Consider the following 17248-nt stretch of genomic DNA (forward strand, 5'->3'; position numbering starts at 1 on the left):
AACTTGTAACCTCAAGTCATTATAGTGGAATTGCAGAGCTATAGATATGGTGTACTGCAGCATCTGATTATAGACTCACTCCAGTGTCTTGCAAGTGCAGTAAGCTATTTGATCAAGAAGGAGAAATGTTTCTATATTGCTGGTTAAGACAGGTCAGAGATAGACCACCGACCCCAAGCGTGCACCACCAATCACCACCTCACAGCTCTTTTCATGAAGAATTTGGGGTTGAAATCGCTGCGGTACCACCCAGTACCACTATTTATTCCAATTACATTTTAGACCGGACAAGATCAGTGTACGCCATAAATCAGGCTGTCAGAGAGACAATCAGAATTACGCATTCCTATTTGGACGGGTCTGATGGAGTGCTCTGCCACTGAACTATGCTGCCTGAATCAATCTCCCCTGGAAAATGTCTGGGAAGGTAGAGTGGTGGTGCCTTATCTCTACAGATGCCACTCACCGAGAACATCAAAAGCAGGCTTGGGATGAATGCGGTGAAGGTTGTGTAACTGTTGGGGGGGATGGCTGGCACGCTTGTCTCCAAGGCTTGTCAATGCTGTTAAAAACATGCTTCATCAGTAGAAGGCATCCATACCCCCATATGCAATGTTCCTGTTAGAAGTATTTAATTATTTTTTTTTTCCCTCTCAAGAGTCCTTGAGGGGAAGAATGGACAGGATGACAAGTTTCGGACATAATTGAGTAAAAATAACAATGGAGAAATCAATGATGGAAAGCCCTGTTGATTAATGCTCTGACAGCATGTACATTTTGATTGTGTTTAGGATGTGAATTGGGGCAGTTCCGCTGCGGGACGGGCCGATGTATACCAGGTGACTGGCACTGTGATGGCACATCAGACTGCGTGGATGACTCTGATGAACACGACTGCCGTGAGTTACTCATTTTATCACACATCGGTTTCTTGAGAGGGTTGGTATATATAGTGGTGGATGAAACATTCAGATCCTTTGCTAAAAATGTATTTTATCTTCAGCAAAACATTCTAAGTACTTATTGTCAAAATGTACCAGTTTCATCTATAATAGTTTATCCATCATATTTTACAAATGTATTTTATTTTTCACAAGTAAAGTCTTAATCTGCAAAGTAACTTTTGCGTTTCCACATGTTTTTAGTGTGGAAGTATAACACACTTACATTTTTTTACAAGGAAATACAAGAAATAAATGAAATGCTCTGTGTGTGTTCCCACAGCTCAGGTAACATGTGATGAAAGTCATTTCCAGTGTTTGAGTGACGGCGAGTGTATCCCCGATGTGTGGGTGTGTGATGACGAGGAGGACTGTGAGGATGGCTCAGACGAGAGGCAGCACTGCCGTAAGTAAATTTTTTACATCATGAGCACTTCTTCAAGGGAATATGTATATATTTGACGGTAAATATATCAAGTCAATATTCTAATTGTCTTTCTGATATGAAGTTTTTAATATTTTTGTCCATCGCACAAATCGCTTGGTCCAGTGCCTCATTAAAACTACTTTGTATCACACTTATTTTAACTTAGTTATTTAAATCCATATAATTGTTATGGCTGCACATTAGATTAAATATTCCTAGATGTGTTAATGAGGGTTTGAACAATAAGATCTACAAATATTGGACTGAGGAAGTTAAAGAATTAGATGATTGTTCAGTTCTTATAGCTACTGTTAAAGTAGATAAAACTTTTAGGTCCATATGAAAATGATATTAATAAAACATTAACTGTGTGCTGCTAAGTCACTGTCCAATCTTTCCCCAGCTGGAAGGACGTGTACCAGTGGCCAGTTCAGCTGTAGTAACGGGGCATGCATCCCAGGAGAGTACCGATGTGATCGTCTGTCCGACTGCTCAGATGGGTCTGATGAGAGAGACTGTCGTAAGTCTTCTTCAGGGCGGTTTCCCTTTTCTCTCTCTCTCTCTCTCGCTTTTTTTTTTTTTTTTTTTTTTAAAACTCAGGCTCCTGTGGCATTTTAATCAATTTGTTAAGATTAAGAGGCTTGCTGACTGACAGAATGGGCCACAATATGCTTCTTGTTGTCAGAGGTTGATTGCAGATTCCTTGGTGGATTAGTCAAGCTGAAGTTCAGCTGCTATGCCATTATTGTGCCGACATGGTAGACTCGCAGCACTACACACTGTGGTAATCTCACAATTGCATAAAGAGCGCTGTGGCGACTGCTGTTGTTATGGTGTGAGCCTTAAATTTGAGTCACTTTTCCTTCCCATTCGCCAAGCTTCTCACATTTTAAAAGGCTGAAAAGCGCACAGCTGTCAGGCCGATTTGAGTGCATAGTGTGGCCCTGATGATGATTTAATCTTTCAGATTACCCCGAGTGTGCACAGCTGAGGTGTGCTAATGGGGCCTGCTACAACCTGACCCAGCGATGTGACCATGTACTTGACTGCCGCGATGGCTCTGATGAGGCCAATTGCAGTAAGAAGCCAGATTCACCTTGAACAGCTCAAATGGAGTCTTTTGTTTCAAGCATTCCAAAGTATGCAGTGCCATCAGCAGCGTGACTTTATCACCAAAGCTTTTTTCTCCTTTTTCTGATGTGTTTTCTTTAGCACAGCACTGCAATACAGGCCTGTTCCAATGTCATAACGGGGTGTGTGTTCCTCAACGTTATGTCTGTGACCATGACGATGACTGTGGAGACCGAAGTGACGAGCTAAACTGCAGTATGTAGCCTTTGTTTTTCTATCAAACCCCACTGTCTGTCTTATGCCGCTCATCTTCACCCAGAGTCACTTACTCTGTGATCCTTTCTGTGTGTTCATATTCTCCGCTTCACCTGCAGCCTATCCCACATGTAGAGGGAACTACTTCACCTGCCCCAGTGGCCGCTGTATCCACCAGGTCTGGGTGTGTGATGGAGAAGACGACTGTGAGGACAATGCAGATGAAAAAGGCTGTGGTACGGACACAATAGTTCGAAAGCGGTTGTCATAAATTTAGTCAGAATCGTTTGGCTGGTTAAAGGACATTAGAGAACACACTCAGGCTCTCTGTGTGAACCTGATTCATCTCCAGTCTCCATGGTTGGTTTGTGCTTGCAAGACACTATGCCTGTGCTCCTTTAAGTGTGTTATTCAAATGCCTCTTTGTGGCAAAAGATCGCGCAGCCCCCCAAAGGGCTTTAGAATTCCTCCACACGGCTGTGAAGAGTGTGTGTTTTTAGAGGATGGGCTGCAGAAGCCCTCTGAGCCCCCATGTGACCCCCTCAAAGCTCCACTCCCCTGCATCGATTTAAAGTGACAGTAATTTCCCTGACAATGAAATCCCGGTGACAATTTTTGTTAGAACCAGAACCGCATGCCTATGGCGATATAACTGCCTGTATTAAACACTGAATATATTTTTTTCCTAACAGTCTATAACTTATGTGAAACCCTTATTTTTCTTCGTGTGAGCTTGCACAGAACAAAATTGATGGATTTGTTTCATCTTCAGATAACGTCCAGCGGGAGTGTTACCCAGGAGAGTGGCCCTGCCCGTCCTCTGGCCTGTGCATCCCCATGGATCAGCTGTGTGATGGGACAGCTCACTGTCCCGAGGGGGAGGATGAAACTAACACCACTGCTGGGCGCAACTGCAGTTAGTACCAACACAGCTAACGTCAAGTACACATCATGACATCTAATATCACCATGTTATTGTCACTTATCTGGTTTCTGCGTCGGTCAGGTATCTGGAGATGTGCCTCTCTGAGCTGTGAGCACCGTTGTCATGCTTCCCCTGATGGAGGGACCTGTTCTTGTCCTTCTGGATACATTGTCAACAGCAACAATAGTCGCTCATGCACAGGTACTTAACGTCACACTTGCTCAATGATTGAGATTCTTTCCTCATATAAACAATGTAAGGACATGTTGGGATATTCAGTGCTTTTTTTATGTAACTTTGGCCAAGCGAGACAAGCGGTAGCTAGTCTTGGAAATCCCTCAACAGAGATATCTTAAGACTTTTAACTTTTAAACCATGAAACTTGATTCTTATTTTGGTCTGAGCCTAATCAACTCTAATCAGGTTTGCAAGATATATAGTACAAGTGCGCATGAAATCTGATGTTTTTGTTGGGACTCAAAAGTACAGCACTCAAACTGTTTGTCCTCTGTTGTTGAGTTTGAAAAAAATGAAGTGGAAGGATGGGAATACTTTGTTAATTTATATCTCATTGCAGCTTTATCTTGTCCTAAAAATGTGTTAAAAGTATAATCCGACACAGACAAACAAATCAGTGTTTAATACTCATCTGCTGTGACTTTTGATCTGATGCTGAAGACTTTGACGACTGCTCGATGTGGGGCGTGTGTGACCAGCTGTGTGAGGACCGTATAGGCTCCCATCGCTGCAGCTGTCGAGAAGGCTATACCCTGGAGCAGCACAGATACTGCAGGGCTGACGTCTCAAGTGAGTGTCATTTCCCCTCAGTTTAAACAGATCTTCTTAACATACAGTACGCTGTATGTGTGACTGATCCATCCAAATGAGCTCCTTTGGCATAGCCCCCTTTCCTGTTTGCCAACCACCGCGGCTGCCTTACTGAGCGTCTGCGCTTCTTTCTGGTGCATTGTTGCGTACTGAATGTTGTTTTAGTTAGTCTCTTGCCTTTGTGGAACATAGAAAGAGTGTTGACCGAGAGGCCAACCTCTCTGCCTTTAGCTTTAGTGAAAAGAGTGTGTAATGATAGTGGCTAGAAAGTGCTCTACCTTCATTAGTCTGAGTCAGGGATCTGAATTAACGTGTGCTACATTCTGTAACTTTCCACCGATATGTTAGGTGAGCAAGCATACTACAAGATTTACATCTTTTTTAAGTACAAATCATGCTCTGGTTCTAACCTGAAATGAATTAACGTCTTCATGCTGTGTTATGTAACTAACTTGTTTTTTGTTTCCTTTGCAGCTGGAGCCCCTTACTTGATATTTTCTAATGGCAGAGACCTGCTTATAGGCGACATCCATGGCAACAACCTTCGCACTTTGGTTAATTCACAGAACAGAGGGGTTGCAGTCGGAGTGGACTTCCATTATAATCTTCATAGAATCTTCTGGACAGATACCATTCAGAATAAGGTATTCTTTAAAATCTAATTTCCTTCTTATTTGTACCAATTTACTGCATTGTGTGTCTCCATATTAAAAGTTTACAGGGAGTAGACCAGTTTCTTGTTTGAGGAAGTACTCGAGTCAGACTGGGACCGACCAGGATGGAATTCTTCCAGTTATCCTTTAAAATATCAGCAATGTTGATACTATAATAATGGAATAGCTGCTGGCTCCTTTTTCGGCTGGGTCTTAATGAAGGGAAGTAGATGTGGAATGGAATCCAAATGGCCCTAATCTTGAAACCTGTCCGATGGGCTGGTATGATGTTCACATACCAGGGTGCAATTTTTGTAACTGGATCTGGTTGGAAGTAATCATGCTGTATTTGTTTTCAGTGGCACTGTCCATCTATATGCATTCTTTGGCACGCTAAAAAGTCTTTGTTGGCTCCTCGATGGTTTGAACTGGAGCCACTGGGCTAAAAAGCGAGGACATATCTGTGACTGGGCATCTGTGTATATCAGCCACCTCTATGGGTGCATGTCAGATTAGATGGAGGGAAAGCAAAAACAGGGCATGTGAATGCAACCAGAAAGGTTAAACTATCAGGCTATTTCCACATCTTCAGTTTCTCTTTAAACAGGTCAGTTGAAAATCCTGCTTTTTAGACGTCTGGATCTTGTTTCAAAAGAAGCAGAGCTGCTAAGAGCAGTACCCCCGTAACCAGCTGCATGGTGCCAAGATTTCCAGTCACAGAAACTAGTGCCACCATAGTATCGGTTGAGTGGCAGGTTCAGAAACCCACTTTACAGTCTTCACAAAAGTGTAACAAGAAAAATAAATATCTTGTCTCATTGCCTTATTTCCCCCTGAAAAGTATTTCCTGTCGTTAACTTTACATTCATGCATGTGGCAGCCATTGACTGCAGTACAATTCTCTTAAATGTTTTTTGTTTGCTGTAATTGTTTCTCCTGTTCATACTGGCCACAAAGTGATCCCCTCTAACATCAGTTTGAGTGATACAGTGCATGGGAACCAAAATCTAAGGACAATTCTCCACAAATGATTCCAAAGTTCAATCAGAGGTAGTACGAGCAGTCTGACAGATCAAGTTACTGTTTTCCAAAGTTGAAGTCCTTTTAGTACTAAATTTGCTGTTGTGTGATTGTCCTTTTGTAACAGCTACGTAAGATAACACTGCCTGTTGGACCTTGAAGGACATTTGTATGAAAAAGAGCATCATTTTAAAAGATGTCCGGTTTTACTCAGAGCAAGAACTGTGGGTTTTCTTTCTCGTCACTTACATTGTAATGTCAGAAATCCCTTCTTGCATGAATCTCTTTGTGGCCAGTATTGAGAGGATGACAGTTACAGTGACCAACTAGAACAGCCCTCAGAGAGCTGCTGAGCGCTGCTCAGGCCATTAGTCCACTCTTCTTTGATGTGCAAGCTACTATATTTGTCTTGATATATAAACCAAAACTATTAGGATTATGTCAAAATATAGTTATCGTATCTTGCAATATAAACGAAAGTGAAAAAGAATTATTGTATCCAGCCCATGACTTGGATCCACTCCAAAATTGAATGGGTTCTTTCTTGGCAAAGGCTGCACCCCTCTACAAAGCTTAATGAAAATTGGGTGCGTAGTTTTGCTGTAATCCTGCTGACAAATCAACAAAGAGACAAGTAAACTGAACCGAAAACATAACCTTCTTGTGGAGGTGACAATACTTTCAATGTACCTACCAAGAGTAAACCCAGGGGATTAGTTTGTGGACTACAATTTTGAAATCTCAAGTTTTACATTAGGGTTGTCACTATCTTGGTTATTCAGAGCCATGAAGCATACCCTGCTTTATCATATATTCTACTCTAAACGGGACCATAATTTACAAAATGAACATCGTTCAGTATTAAAGACTATAAAAACTAGAAATTGAGACCACAAACTCACTTGGAAACTGTTAATGAATGATAAATAAAGTGAGCAGTAGGGTCTTATTCTCATAAGTTTCATGCAATCAGACTCTTTTTTTTTAAACCAGTGGCATTGCCCCTGCTGGCAATTAGAAAGAATGCAAATTTAAGGCAGTTCTGTGTTAACCTCACTTTCCAGATGGAGAAGCAGTCAGCGGTACCTCCAGGCATCAGTATAATGTATTAAGATAAACTTGAAAAAAATGTAACATCATCCTTTAATATCTTTCCTCATATCTGAAGGCACTGACCACCTAGGGGCTAATTTCTTGTCAACAATGGTGTCTTTTGTGTACAGGTGTTTTCTGTGGATATGGACGGTTCCAACATGCAGGTGGTTTTAAATGTATCAGTTGACTACCCTGAGAACCTGGCAGTGGACTGGGTGAACAATAAACTGTATGTGGTGGAGGCCAGCGTCAACAGGATTGACATGGTGGACTTTGATGGAAGTAACCGGGTCACACTCATCACTGAAAACCTCGGAAACCCTAGAGGAGTAGCCGTGGACCCCACTGTTGGGTAAGCATGTCTCCCAATTTCCACTCATTCATCTATCTGCACATTCCAAAACCACACATACAGTATCTGTCGTGCTCCGTTGGCATGGAATAATGGGGGGTGTGTGTGAGATTACCAGATTGCCCTGGGTGGATTAGTAAGGGGCAATGTAAGTGATGACCCTCCTTGTAATCCAATAGTATAGTTCAGGGGGGGAGGAGAGCCAGGTGGCCGCATATAAATTGCTTATCCTAAATTAATGTATAGCTCTTTGGTGAGATGAGCAGCCACCCACTTTGCCGCATAATGCCACGGATGTTAGACTTAATTAACAAGAGGGAAGTCTCCTATAGTGAATACATGTAATGTTAATTCCCAGATGGACATGGCAGTCCTTATGTAATGATCCCACCAGCAGATTAAACATTTAACCTCCTTTCACAGGTATATGTTCTTCTCAGATTGGGAGGCAGTGAATGGACAACCAGGCCTGGAGCGGGCTTTCATGGATGGCACCAACCGTTACGGGATCATTGGGAGTAAACTGGGCTGGCCAGCTGGTATCACATTGGACACTGAGGCCAAGCGCATCTATTGGGTTGACAGTCGCTATGACTACATTGAAACTGCAACATATGACGGCCTTCATAGGTAAATATGTCAGGTGTTATTCCTCAACATTTAGGTGAATTTACATGAAAATAATCTTGTAGAATACTGTGAAAATGTTACATCCCAACAAATCAATGTTCTGAATATTTTTGTTTTTGATAGGAAAACAGTGGTCCATGGAGGTGCTGCGGTCCCACACCCATTTGGCATCAGTCTATTTGAGCACAACGTCTACTTCACGGACTGGACCAAGATGGCCGTGATGAAAGCCAACAAGTTCAGTGACGGCAGCCCTCAAGTTGTTTATAACACAACTCAGACTCCCCACGGAGTTGCAGTCATACATCAGCTCAAACAGCCATACGGTAAGCCCCTTCAGTTAGCTAGAGCTTCCTTTACAGAATGGTGCTGATGCAGCTCATGTTTCTCACTGTTCCTCCTTCAGTTTGGTGTTAATTTACCAACATTTTCTGCCCTACAACTTCTAGTGTTTCTACAGGAAAATCCCTTAAATAACTTTGCCAGTTAACAGTAACTTTTCTTTCATTTTCGTCTCAAGTTTCAAACCCTTGTGGCGTAGACAGAGGTGGATGTGAGCAAATCTGTGTTCTGAGTCATCGCAGTGACAATGGAGGACTGGGTTATCGCTGCAAGTGTCGCATGGGATATGACCTTCATGCCGATGGAAAGCGTTGTTTTGGTAAGAGAAAAATTCCCCTTACAACTTTAGTGATTTTTTTCCTGATGATATCTCAATATGTTTCCCGGTTTTGAGTGAAAGATTACACTCAACACCCTAAAGTGGTAAAGGTTCACCTGAAAGTCACCTGGTCAGCAATCCACGGTGGTTTCCACTTGTTTGACTTGATTTCCCATTTTCAGCTGTTAGGCAGTTTCTGCTGTTCTCCAGCCAACTGGCCGTGAGGGGGATCCCATTCAATCTTTCCTCTCAGGAAGACATCATCCTTCCCGTCACTGGAACGCCTTCCTACTTTGTTGGGGTGGATTTTAGTGCTGAAGATGATGCCATCTTCTTCTCAGACACAGTCAGGGACATCATCTATAAACAAAAAGTGGATGGAACTGGTGAGCATCTTGTTGGTTGCCAAAGCTGAACTGAATATCCTAATAAATGTACACATTGACAGCATAGAATTTGATAAACCAAGGAAAGACATCATGTGGAGTATGAGACTATCAGCAGCTAATGTGTTTTCTGTGTTTTCTCTGTACTTACATCCTTGGATAATTTCTTTCTGCGCAGAGAGCTCTACCATGTGATTCAGCAAGGCTTATACAGGGAGTTAAGGGAGTGCCTGATGGGGCCGACTGGTACTATGGGGGAGGGACAGGACAGTGGAAAATGGATCATATATTCAACCTACATCTCAAACTTAATGACCTAGAAAATGAGTAGGGCAGTCTGATGAACACATTTTTATTTTGCAGTTTTTCTATTTAGTTCAAACTGTGGAAGGTAGTTTCTGATGTGATAATCCACTAGCAGTCACAACACACACACACACACACACACACACACACACACACACACACACACACACACACACACACACACACACACACAAAAAGAAACACCACTGCTCTGATCAGTGATGTTGTTTTTGGAGCTGCTCTAGTTTTTTCTGTCCAGTCTGCACGGGGAAAATGCAAGCTGACAGCCTATTTATTTAAATGTGTTCCTCTTTCATGTCTGTGTTAAACGGTAGTCTGACTGCTTTGATCTGTACAGGCAGGGAGGTGTTGGCAGCCAATCGAGTGGATGGAGTGGAGGACCTGGCTTACGACTGGATTTCAAAGAACCTCTACTGGACCGATCCGCGATACAGGAGCATATCTGTCATGAAGCTCGCTGATAAGTCCAGGAGAGCCATTGTACAGAACCTCAACAACCCCAGGGCCATTGTGGTGCATCCCCTCATCGGGTAAATTAGTTATAACCATGGGATTTTTAGCTTTGTCTGCTTTATAGAAAAGGGAAATTTCTGTGTGTATGGCTGGTAACACACCTTAAGATATGCTCACCCATTCAGAAATGTCCTCAAATTAAGTCCCCACCTGATAAAATGAATCCTTATTTAGAACAAGCTGTTATTTTCATTGGCCTCAAAGTCATAAGGCCTCTGTGTCCAACAGCCGAGATTAGTTCAGCCTGAAGGGCAGTATTGTAGCGCACACTAAGAAGTTGGCTTAAACAGAAAAGCTCTATAATGTGGAAGTATCAAAATAAAATTGAAAGGAAAATGGGTATTTGTGTAGTAGTCAAAGTAAGTACATTTTTGAATGAAATATAACCTTGTTATAACATGTATTGATGCGCTTTGTTTTTTCATCCTCAGGTATATTTTTTGGACCGACTGGTACCGGCCAGCAAAGATTATGAGGGCTTGGGGTGACGGGTCACATGCCCTGTCTATTGTAAACACTACTCTTGGCTGGCCAAATGGCTTAGCTATTGACTGGAGGTGAGTCATTAGCTACATGGCTAAAATAACACTCCCACAGTTCACCATTTAATTTCATTACACTGAAGATTGATGTAATTTTTCATAGTTTTACCCATTTATAGTTGCTATATTGATGATATTTATTTCTGATAGTTCTCCTGACAGCACTTGTGACTTCTTTTAAACTCTCTGTTCTTTTATCTGCACCCAGTTCAATGCGTTTGTATTGGGTGGATGCCTTCTTTGACAAAATAGAACACAGCAACTTTGATGGACAAAACAGGATTTCTTTGGACCGCATAACCCAGATCTCCCATCCATTTGGTCTCACCATTTTTGAAGGTAATAGTTCTTTACATTATTAAAAACATCCATTACAGGATCAAATATCTGAACCAAAGACCATAAAGAGGGAGTTTATTTCCCTGTCAGCAACTTCAATTGTGGTTTGTCAACCTTGCCCCTAATGATGCTCATGTCAAAAGAGTAGAAATACCAGTGGGTGTTGACAGACAAAGTAACCGAGGTTATGGTCTGTTGCTCCTATCCCTTGAAGGCTATGCATATTTTACTGACTGGCGCTTGGGTGGCATTGTACGTGTGCGCAAGACCGACGGTGGGGAGATGGTCGTTATCAGAAGAGGAATCAGCCACATCATGCATGTCAAGTCTTTCAACTCCAACTCTCAGATTGGTCAGTAGCTTTATTCACCGCTCTTCTCACTCCACTATTCATGCGCAACTGTGGCTCGCACCTGTCAGGTCATAGTCCTTTGTAATTACCCTTCACTCTCCTTCTCAGGTTCCAACCTCTGCAACAGGCAAACAAATCCTAATGGAGACTGCAGCCACTTCTGTTTCCCGGCCCCAGACTCACGGAGGGTGTGTGGCTGTCCGTATGGCATGAAGCTGTTGCCCAACCAGCAGACGTGTGTGGACGACCCTTCCAACGAGCCCCCCACACTGCAGTGTGGAGCCAACTCCTTCTCCTGTGGCAACGGCAAATGTGTCCCAAACAGCTACAGATGCGATGGTGTTGATGATTGCCATGACAACAGTGACGAACTCAACTGTGGAATTAACAGTAATGCTTTTTTTGTGTTTATAAACTTAGTTTATTATACTGGCCTGGTCTGACCAGACCAGAATTCCAAAAAATGATTCATGCCCCTGACATTTCTCAAATTCAAGTTAAATATAATGATATCAAATCAAGTTCATCCTCTTTTTTTTCAGACACAACTTGCTCCCCCTCTGCATTCACCTGTTCCAATAAGCGCTGCGTGCCTGCAGGATGGCGCTGTGATGGGCACAATGACTGTTTTGATAACAGCGATGAGATTAACTGCCCTACACGGGTACCTGGAACGTGCCCTGCCAATCAGTTTACCTGCTCCAACCACCGCTGCATTCCACACACCTGGCGTTGTGACACTGACAATGACTGCGGAGATAGTTCAGATGAAGCTGACTGCCGTGAGTATCCCTATAGAGTCTATTAACTTAAAATTAGGATTTTCTATGTGACTTGTTTTATTAATTTAAACATCATATGGGCAAAAACAGGATGACAAGTAAATATGATGAAGAAGGAAAACAGTTATTAAAGAAAATACTGGAATTGATGGTTCGAAACAAAACATTTCATGTCTAAAGTGTGAGTTTAAGAGGATTTATGTACATTTAATGCATTGTTTTGGTGATAGATGAACCTATGTACAGTATATAGCAGCAATTATAAGAACATGGCGAGACCAATAGGCTTCTGGACATAACTCAATTTTACAAGTGTCATTTTTTAGATGCCTTTAAAGATGCGCTGTGTTGTTTTGGGTAGGAAATTTGATTGACTTCATTGACAAACTCCCTTAGTTTTCATGACTGAATACACTGAATAAACAAACTGACCTTAAAGGAAAACACAATTTCAGTGGTTTTACTTTGTTAGTATTTGGCAAACCCTGCCACCTCTCTAGCTTCAAACAGTGTTCTGGGGAATTTATTTTCCTCTGAGAACCGCTTGTTTATTCAGTTATGTTTACATCTACACATATACACCTATTTCAGGTCCCCTGTTAGTAAAATGGGTTACTCAAAAAACTGTTTATAGCTTTAAGCTAAATTTGGTAAACTGCTGACAGAAGCACTGATTTTGTTCCTCAAATAAATGTAAAGGATTTTAAATGTAGACTTGTCCAGTATTGTACATTTTGGCCAGGAAAGGGTAGGAGATTATCTCACAGACTCATGTTGTTTAACAATTTGTATTGACAGATCTGTTAAGCACATGCTATCCAGGACAGTTTAAGTGTCCAGACCACCGCTGCATAGACCCCAACTTTGTCTGTGATGGGGACAGGGACTGCGTGGATGGTGCGGATGAGCAGGGATGCAGTGAGTACCTCACTTATATTGTATTTATAAAACTAACACAATTATTTGCTGATCAGATTTATTTGCATCAGGTTTTTTGTGAACTTTCTTATGATTGTAAACATGCCTAAGCCCATTTCACTTTGAGATATTGTGAATTTGGTCCTCCACTTCCCCTTTCTCCAAAATGAATTAACTCATTTTTACATTCATTCATACATTTGCTACGTCCAGTTTAACATGCTCAAAAAGTTATAGAGGTCAATTGAATGTGCTGTAAAATTCAACAAGCATGTGCTAAGCCTCTTAGTTTATTTATCACATTAGGGACATTGCACAGTGGTTGAGCATGCATACAAAACTGTAGAGAAATAGAATATCAGGTTTAACATACTCAACTGGATTTTTTCAGTCTACAACTGCACTGTGAATGAGTTCAAGTGCTCCAGTGGTCACCAGTGTATCAACTCCTATTACCGATGTGATGGAGTCTTTGATTGCAGTGATCGCTCAGATGAGCAAGCCTGTCGTAAGTATACAAATATGGTCATATTACTTAAGTATTACTCAGTTGGATGGCGACATATTCGGATTTTCCATAGTTTTGGACTGTACTAACATGCTGTTTGCTGCGTTTTCTGATGTATCCCAGCTACTAGGCCTCCTGGTATGTGCCACCATGAAAGTGAGTTCCAGTGCCAATCAGACGGCAGCTGTGTCCCATCAACCTGGGAATGTGACGGCCATCCAGACTGTGAAGATGGCAGCGACGAACACCACGCCTGCCCACCTCGCACCTGTCCCTCCTCGATGTTCCGCTGTGACAATGGGAACTGTGTGTTACGCAGCTGGATTTGCGACGGCGACAACGACTGCAGGGACATGAGCGATGAAAGAGACTGTCCCACGCCGCCTTTCAGATGTCCCAGCTGGCAGTGGCAGTGCCCTGGCCACAGTGTGTGCATCAACCTCACCACGGTGTGTGACAACACTCCTGACTGCCCCAATGGTGCTGACGAGTCTCCTCTCTGCAGTAAGTCTGATCTCTGCCTTCCTTCTCAGCCTGCAACGTGCTCTCAGTCTATAAGAAAGATTTGATTGTTTTATTACATTTCGATGTTTGCGGGCCTTCTCAAATTCAATTTCGTTTTGATATCACATGATGACACAGGATCAAACTCTGACTTGATTTGATTTTATTTGACATTCTTCTACTACTGGTATTCTGTAAACAAGGGCGACTTCACTTCACTTGTTGGATGTTATGTGTTTGTCTTTGGATTCTTGTGTTTAAATCATGCATGTGTGTGATTTGAGTGGTATTAACCTGAAAATGATCTGTGATTTTCCTTTCTTGCCTTTCTCACTGCTTTCAGACGAGCCTTTGCCAGGTAGGAACAAACTCTCAATCATTGGTAGAAATGCTGCAAGTAGTTTTGATTCAATTTCAACAAACAAACCCTTTTAAGAATTATTCTGATATTTATAGACTAGTTATTTGAAAGATTTGTGTAGCTCTGGCTCAAAATAGCACTTCTAAAGACACTAACTGAAGTAGTTAGTGCTTTGTTGGCCTTTAATTATCTTTAGAGGATGTATAATAATTGCATACATTTTTAAAATTTTGTATCTGTGTTGTGTGAACTGTCATTTCCGTGGTCTCATTTCCATTTCCCTGCTTTCCCCTCAGATCAGGAGAGCTGTTCGGACAACAACGCAGGCTGCACCCACGGTTGTATCCAAGGGCCGTTTGGGGCCCAGTGCACATGTCCTGTGGGTTACCAACTGAGCAATGACTCCAAAACATGTGAGGATGTAGATGAGTGTAATCCCCCCGGACTATGTAGCCAGCACTGCTTTAATGAGAGAGGCTCTTTCCGCTGCCACTGCCAGGACGGTTACACTCTTGAAGCAGACCAGCGTACCTGCAAGGCCTCAGGTGAGGAGGGATATGATTTAAAACTTTTGTGCATGGAACATACTGCTCCCCTAGTAGCTGTAAATAACAACCTTTAATTTCATTGTGCAGCATTATAGGAAATAGGCCAATTATCAGTCCCACAGTAATTTGGTTGTCATGATGATTGGCCTTTACAGCACATATCTCAGTATTTCCCAGTGTGCTGTCAGGAATGAGCTATGATAACGGGGGAGCTCGGCCCCCAGACTGCGAGACTGACACACAGTCTTTCTTCTCCCTTGTCTCTTGTTGCTGCTCTGATTTCTTTAGATAAGACAAATAACATATATGTCACTCATTGGCCATCACTGGTGTAATTAGGACATGATCAACCAACAAAGGGCTGTTTATGGGGAGCGTGCCTGACATGAGCTCCTCTTCCACACAGATAACCCCGCTGAAAGGCCTTGCAATACAATAGGTCATTATTTGGACAAAAGTGCATTCCCCAAGGATGGCCATTTGAGTAGGGTCCATTTAACAGACCTGTGGTAGAGTTTTGGTAGACATGCAAAAGCTGATAAGTGCTGCTATTAGCATGAGAATGGATGTGAAAAATGGGTAACAGAGATTTGATGTCTGTTTACAGATTCCCGTCAGGCGTTCTTGCTAGTGGCAAGTCGAAATCAGATTGTGCAAGATGACATAACTGCTCAGCCCAACGTGGTTCGCTCGCTGGTCCGAGACGGACGCAACATTGTGGCCCTAGATTTTGACTCGGTCACTGACCGTGTGTACTGGTCCGACACAAGCCAGGACAGAATCTGGAGTGCAAACAAAAACGGCAGCGACAGAACTGTGGTGAGTGTTCCATTTTGTCACCACAGACTGTGCATAAAACTTTGTTTTTACACATGTATTTTCATTTTCACCAAGAATGAGTCTCTTTTTGACAGATATTTGACAGTGGAGTGACTGTAACAGAGAGCCTTGCTGTAGACTGGGTTGGCAGGAACCTTTACTGGACTGACTATGTCTTGGAGACTATTGAAGTGTCTAAACTGGATGGCACCCACCGCACTGTATTGGTCAGTGAAAATGTCACCAACCCTAGAGGTCTGGTGCTGGACCCAAGGGAGAGGTCAGTGACTAACAGAGGAACATGTTTGTTTCAAATCTGTGTGTGTCTGGGAATGATGCGTATATCACGGTCTCTGCTTCTCAGTGTTGAACAAGACATTTGTTTTGCAGTGCTCACCTGATGTTCTGGACCGACTGGGGAAGGAACCCCCGCATTGAGAGGGCCAGCATGGATGGGAAATTGAGGACTGTGATCATAAGCAACAAGCTATACTGGCCAAATGGTCTAACAATAGACTATCCAAACAATTTGTTGTACTTTGCTGACGCCTACTTGGATTTCATTGATTACTGCGATTATAACGGAAACAACAGGAAACAAGTTCTGGCCAGTGACCTGGTGAGTGTGTGAGGCTGAAGACTTTATTCTGATGATACGTTTTCTGAATGATCTCTAGACATTTTATTCATCTCAAAGTGAACAGAGCACATTCAGTTTCCTTTTGGATAGTATGTGTAAGACATACGTTTTTTTCCTTTTGCTACTCTCTATGAAAAGGTACTGCAACATCCCCACGCAATTACCATTTTTGAGGATTTTGTGTATTGGACCGACAGATACATCAACCGTGTGATGCGAGCCCATAAGTGGCATGGGGAGAACCAGACAGTGATGCTGTTCAACCTCCCTCAGCCCATGGGTCTGGCGGCAGTACACCCAGCCAGGCAGCCAGCAGGTATGACAAAGAGAAACTACATTAATGCGGGTCCATTGTTTCTGTAAATACATTTAGGAATAAAGAACCTATGAAGATTACTCTGTTGACTCTTGGTTTGCATGTGTGGGCTGACAATTTCTAGGTGAAAATCACTGCTTGAGGAGTCCCTGTAGTCATATCTGCCTGCTCTCTGCTGTGGGACCGAGGTACTTCTCGTGTGCCTGCCCCTCAGGCTGGACACTGGCAGCGGACCAGATCACCTGCACCAGAGGTATGCTTCCAGCCAAATGGAGGAAAACACTCATCGCTCAGTTTGATGAAAAAGGAAGTCAGGTCAGATGCAGCTGATAAGTTGAAGCACTCAGGTTTTCATCTTAGAGCAAGGAGTAAACCTAGTATAGTAGATACAATGTTTTTTGCATGTTTGATTTGCATCCTCGATGTTGATAAAATGAGAAACTTTTGAAAACACTGACCTCGTGTGTTATAATTTGATCCAGGTGCTTGTCAACAGTCTCCTATTTAGATTCTCGTGTAAACTGCTATTTCAGTT

At 42.5% G+C, this 17248-nt stretch overlaps 1 protein-coding gene across 5 annotated transcripts in view; it reads left to right on the top strand.

Moving 5' to 3' along the window:
* lrp2a (low density lipoprotein receptor-related protein 2a) overlaps positions 1-17248 on the top strand; it is a 48258-nt gene that overhangs the window by 5041 nt on the left and 25969 nt on the right. For 2 of the 5 annotated variants that reach the window (XM_037109562.1, XM_037109564.1), the window contains exons 3-33: positions 792-899; positions 1225-1347; positions 1772-1888; positions 2336-2446; positions 2581-2694; positions 2814-2930; positions 3467-3610; positions 3701-3820; positions 4298-4426; positions 4922-5091; positions 7344-7567; positions 7991-8197; positions 8321-8523; positions 8718-8858; positions 9041-9244; positions 9909-10101; positions 10516-10641; positions 10835-10965; positions 11180-11317; positions 11426-11707; positions 11860-12099; positions 12898-13017; positions 13409-13525; positions 13649-14029; positions 14373-14387; positions 14687-14935; positions 15546-15757; positions 15853-16037; positions 16148-16376; positions 16536-16713; positions 16838-16966. In XM_037109562.1, coding sequence (XP_036965457.1) covers positions 792-899; positions 1225-1347; positions 1772-1888; positions 2336-2446; positions 2581-2694; positions 2814-2930; positions 3467-3610; positions 3701-3820; positions 4298-4426; positions 4922-5091; positions 7344-7567; positions 7991-8197; positions 8321-8523; positions 8718-8858; positions 9041-9244; positions 9909-10101; positions 10516-10641; positions 10835-10965; positions 11180-11317; positions 11426-11707; positions 11860-12099; positions 12898-13017; positions 13409-13525; positions 13649-14029; positions 14373-14387; positions 14687-14935; positions 15546-15757; positions 15853-16037; positions 16148-16376; positions 16536-16713; positions 16838-16966 — 5157 coding nt within the window. The remainder of the gene's footprint in view (positions 1-791; positions 900-1224; positions 1348-1771; positions 1889-2335; positions 2447-2580; positions 2695-2813; positions 2931-3466; positions 3611-3700; positions 3821-4297; positions 4427-4921; positions 5092-7343; positions 7568-7990; positions 8198-8320; positions 8524-8717; positions 8859-9040; positions 9245-9908; positions 10102-10515; positions 10642-10834; positions 10966-11179; positions 11318-11425; positions 11708-11859; positions 12100-12897; positions 13018-13408; positions 13526-13648; positions 14030-14372; positions 14388-14686; positions 14936-15545; positions 15758-15852; positions 16038-16147; positions 16377-16535; positions 16714-16837; positions 16967-17248) is intronic. The other 3 variants (XM_037109563.1, XM_037109565.1, XM_037109566.1) reach the window with 2 other exon arrangements.

The sequence above is a fragment of the Acanthopagrus latus genome, chromosome 9, assembly GCF_904848185.1.
Source record: "Acanthopagrus latus isolate v.2019 chromosome 9, fAcaLat1.1, whole genome shotgun sequence".
NCBI lineage: Eukaryota > Metazoa > Chordata > Actinopteri > Spariformes > Sparidae > Acanthopagrus > Acanthopagrus latus.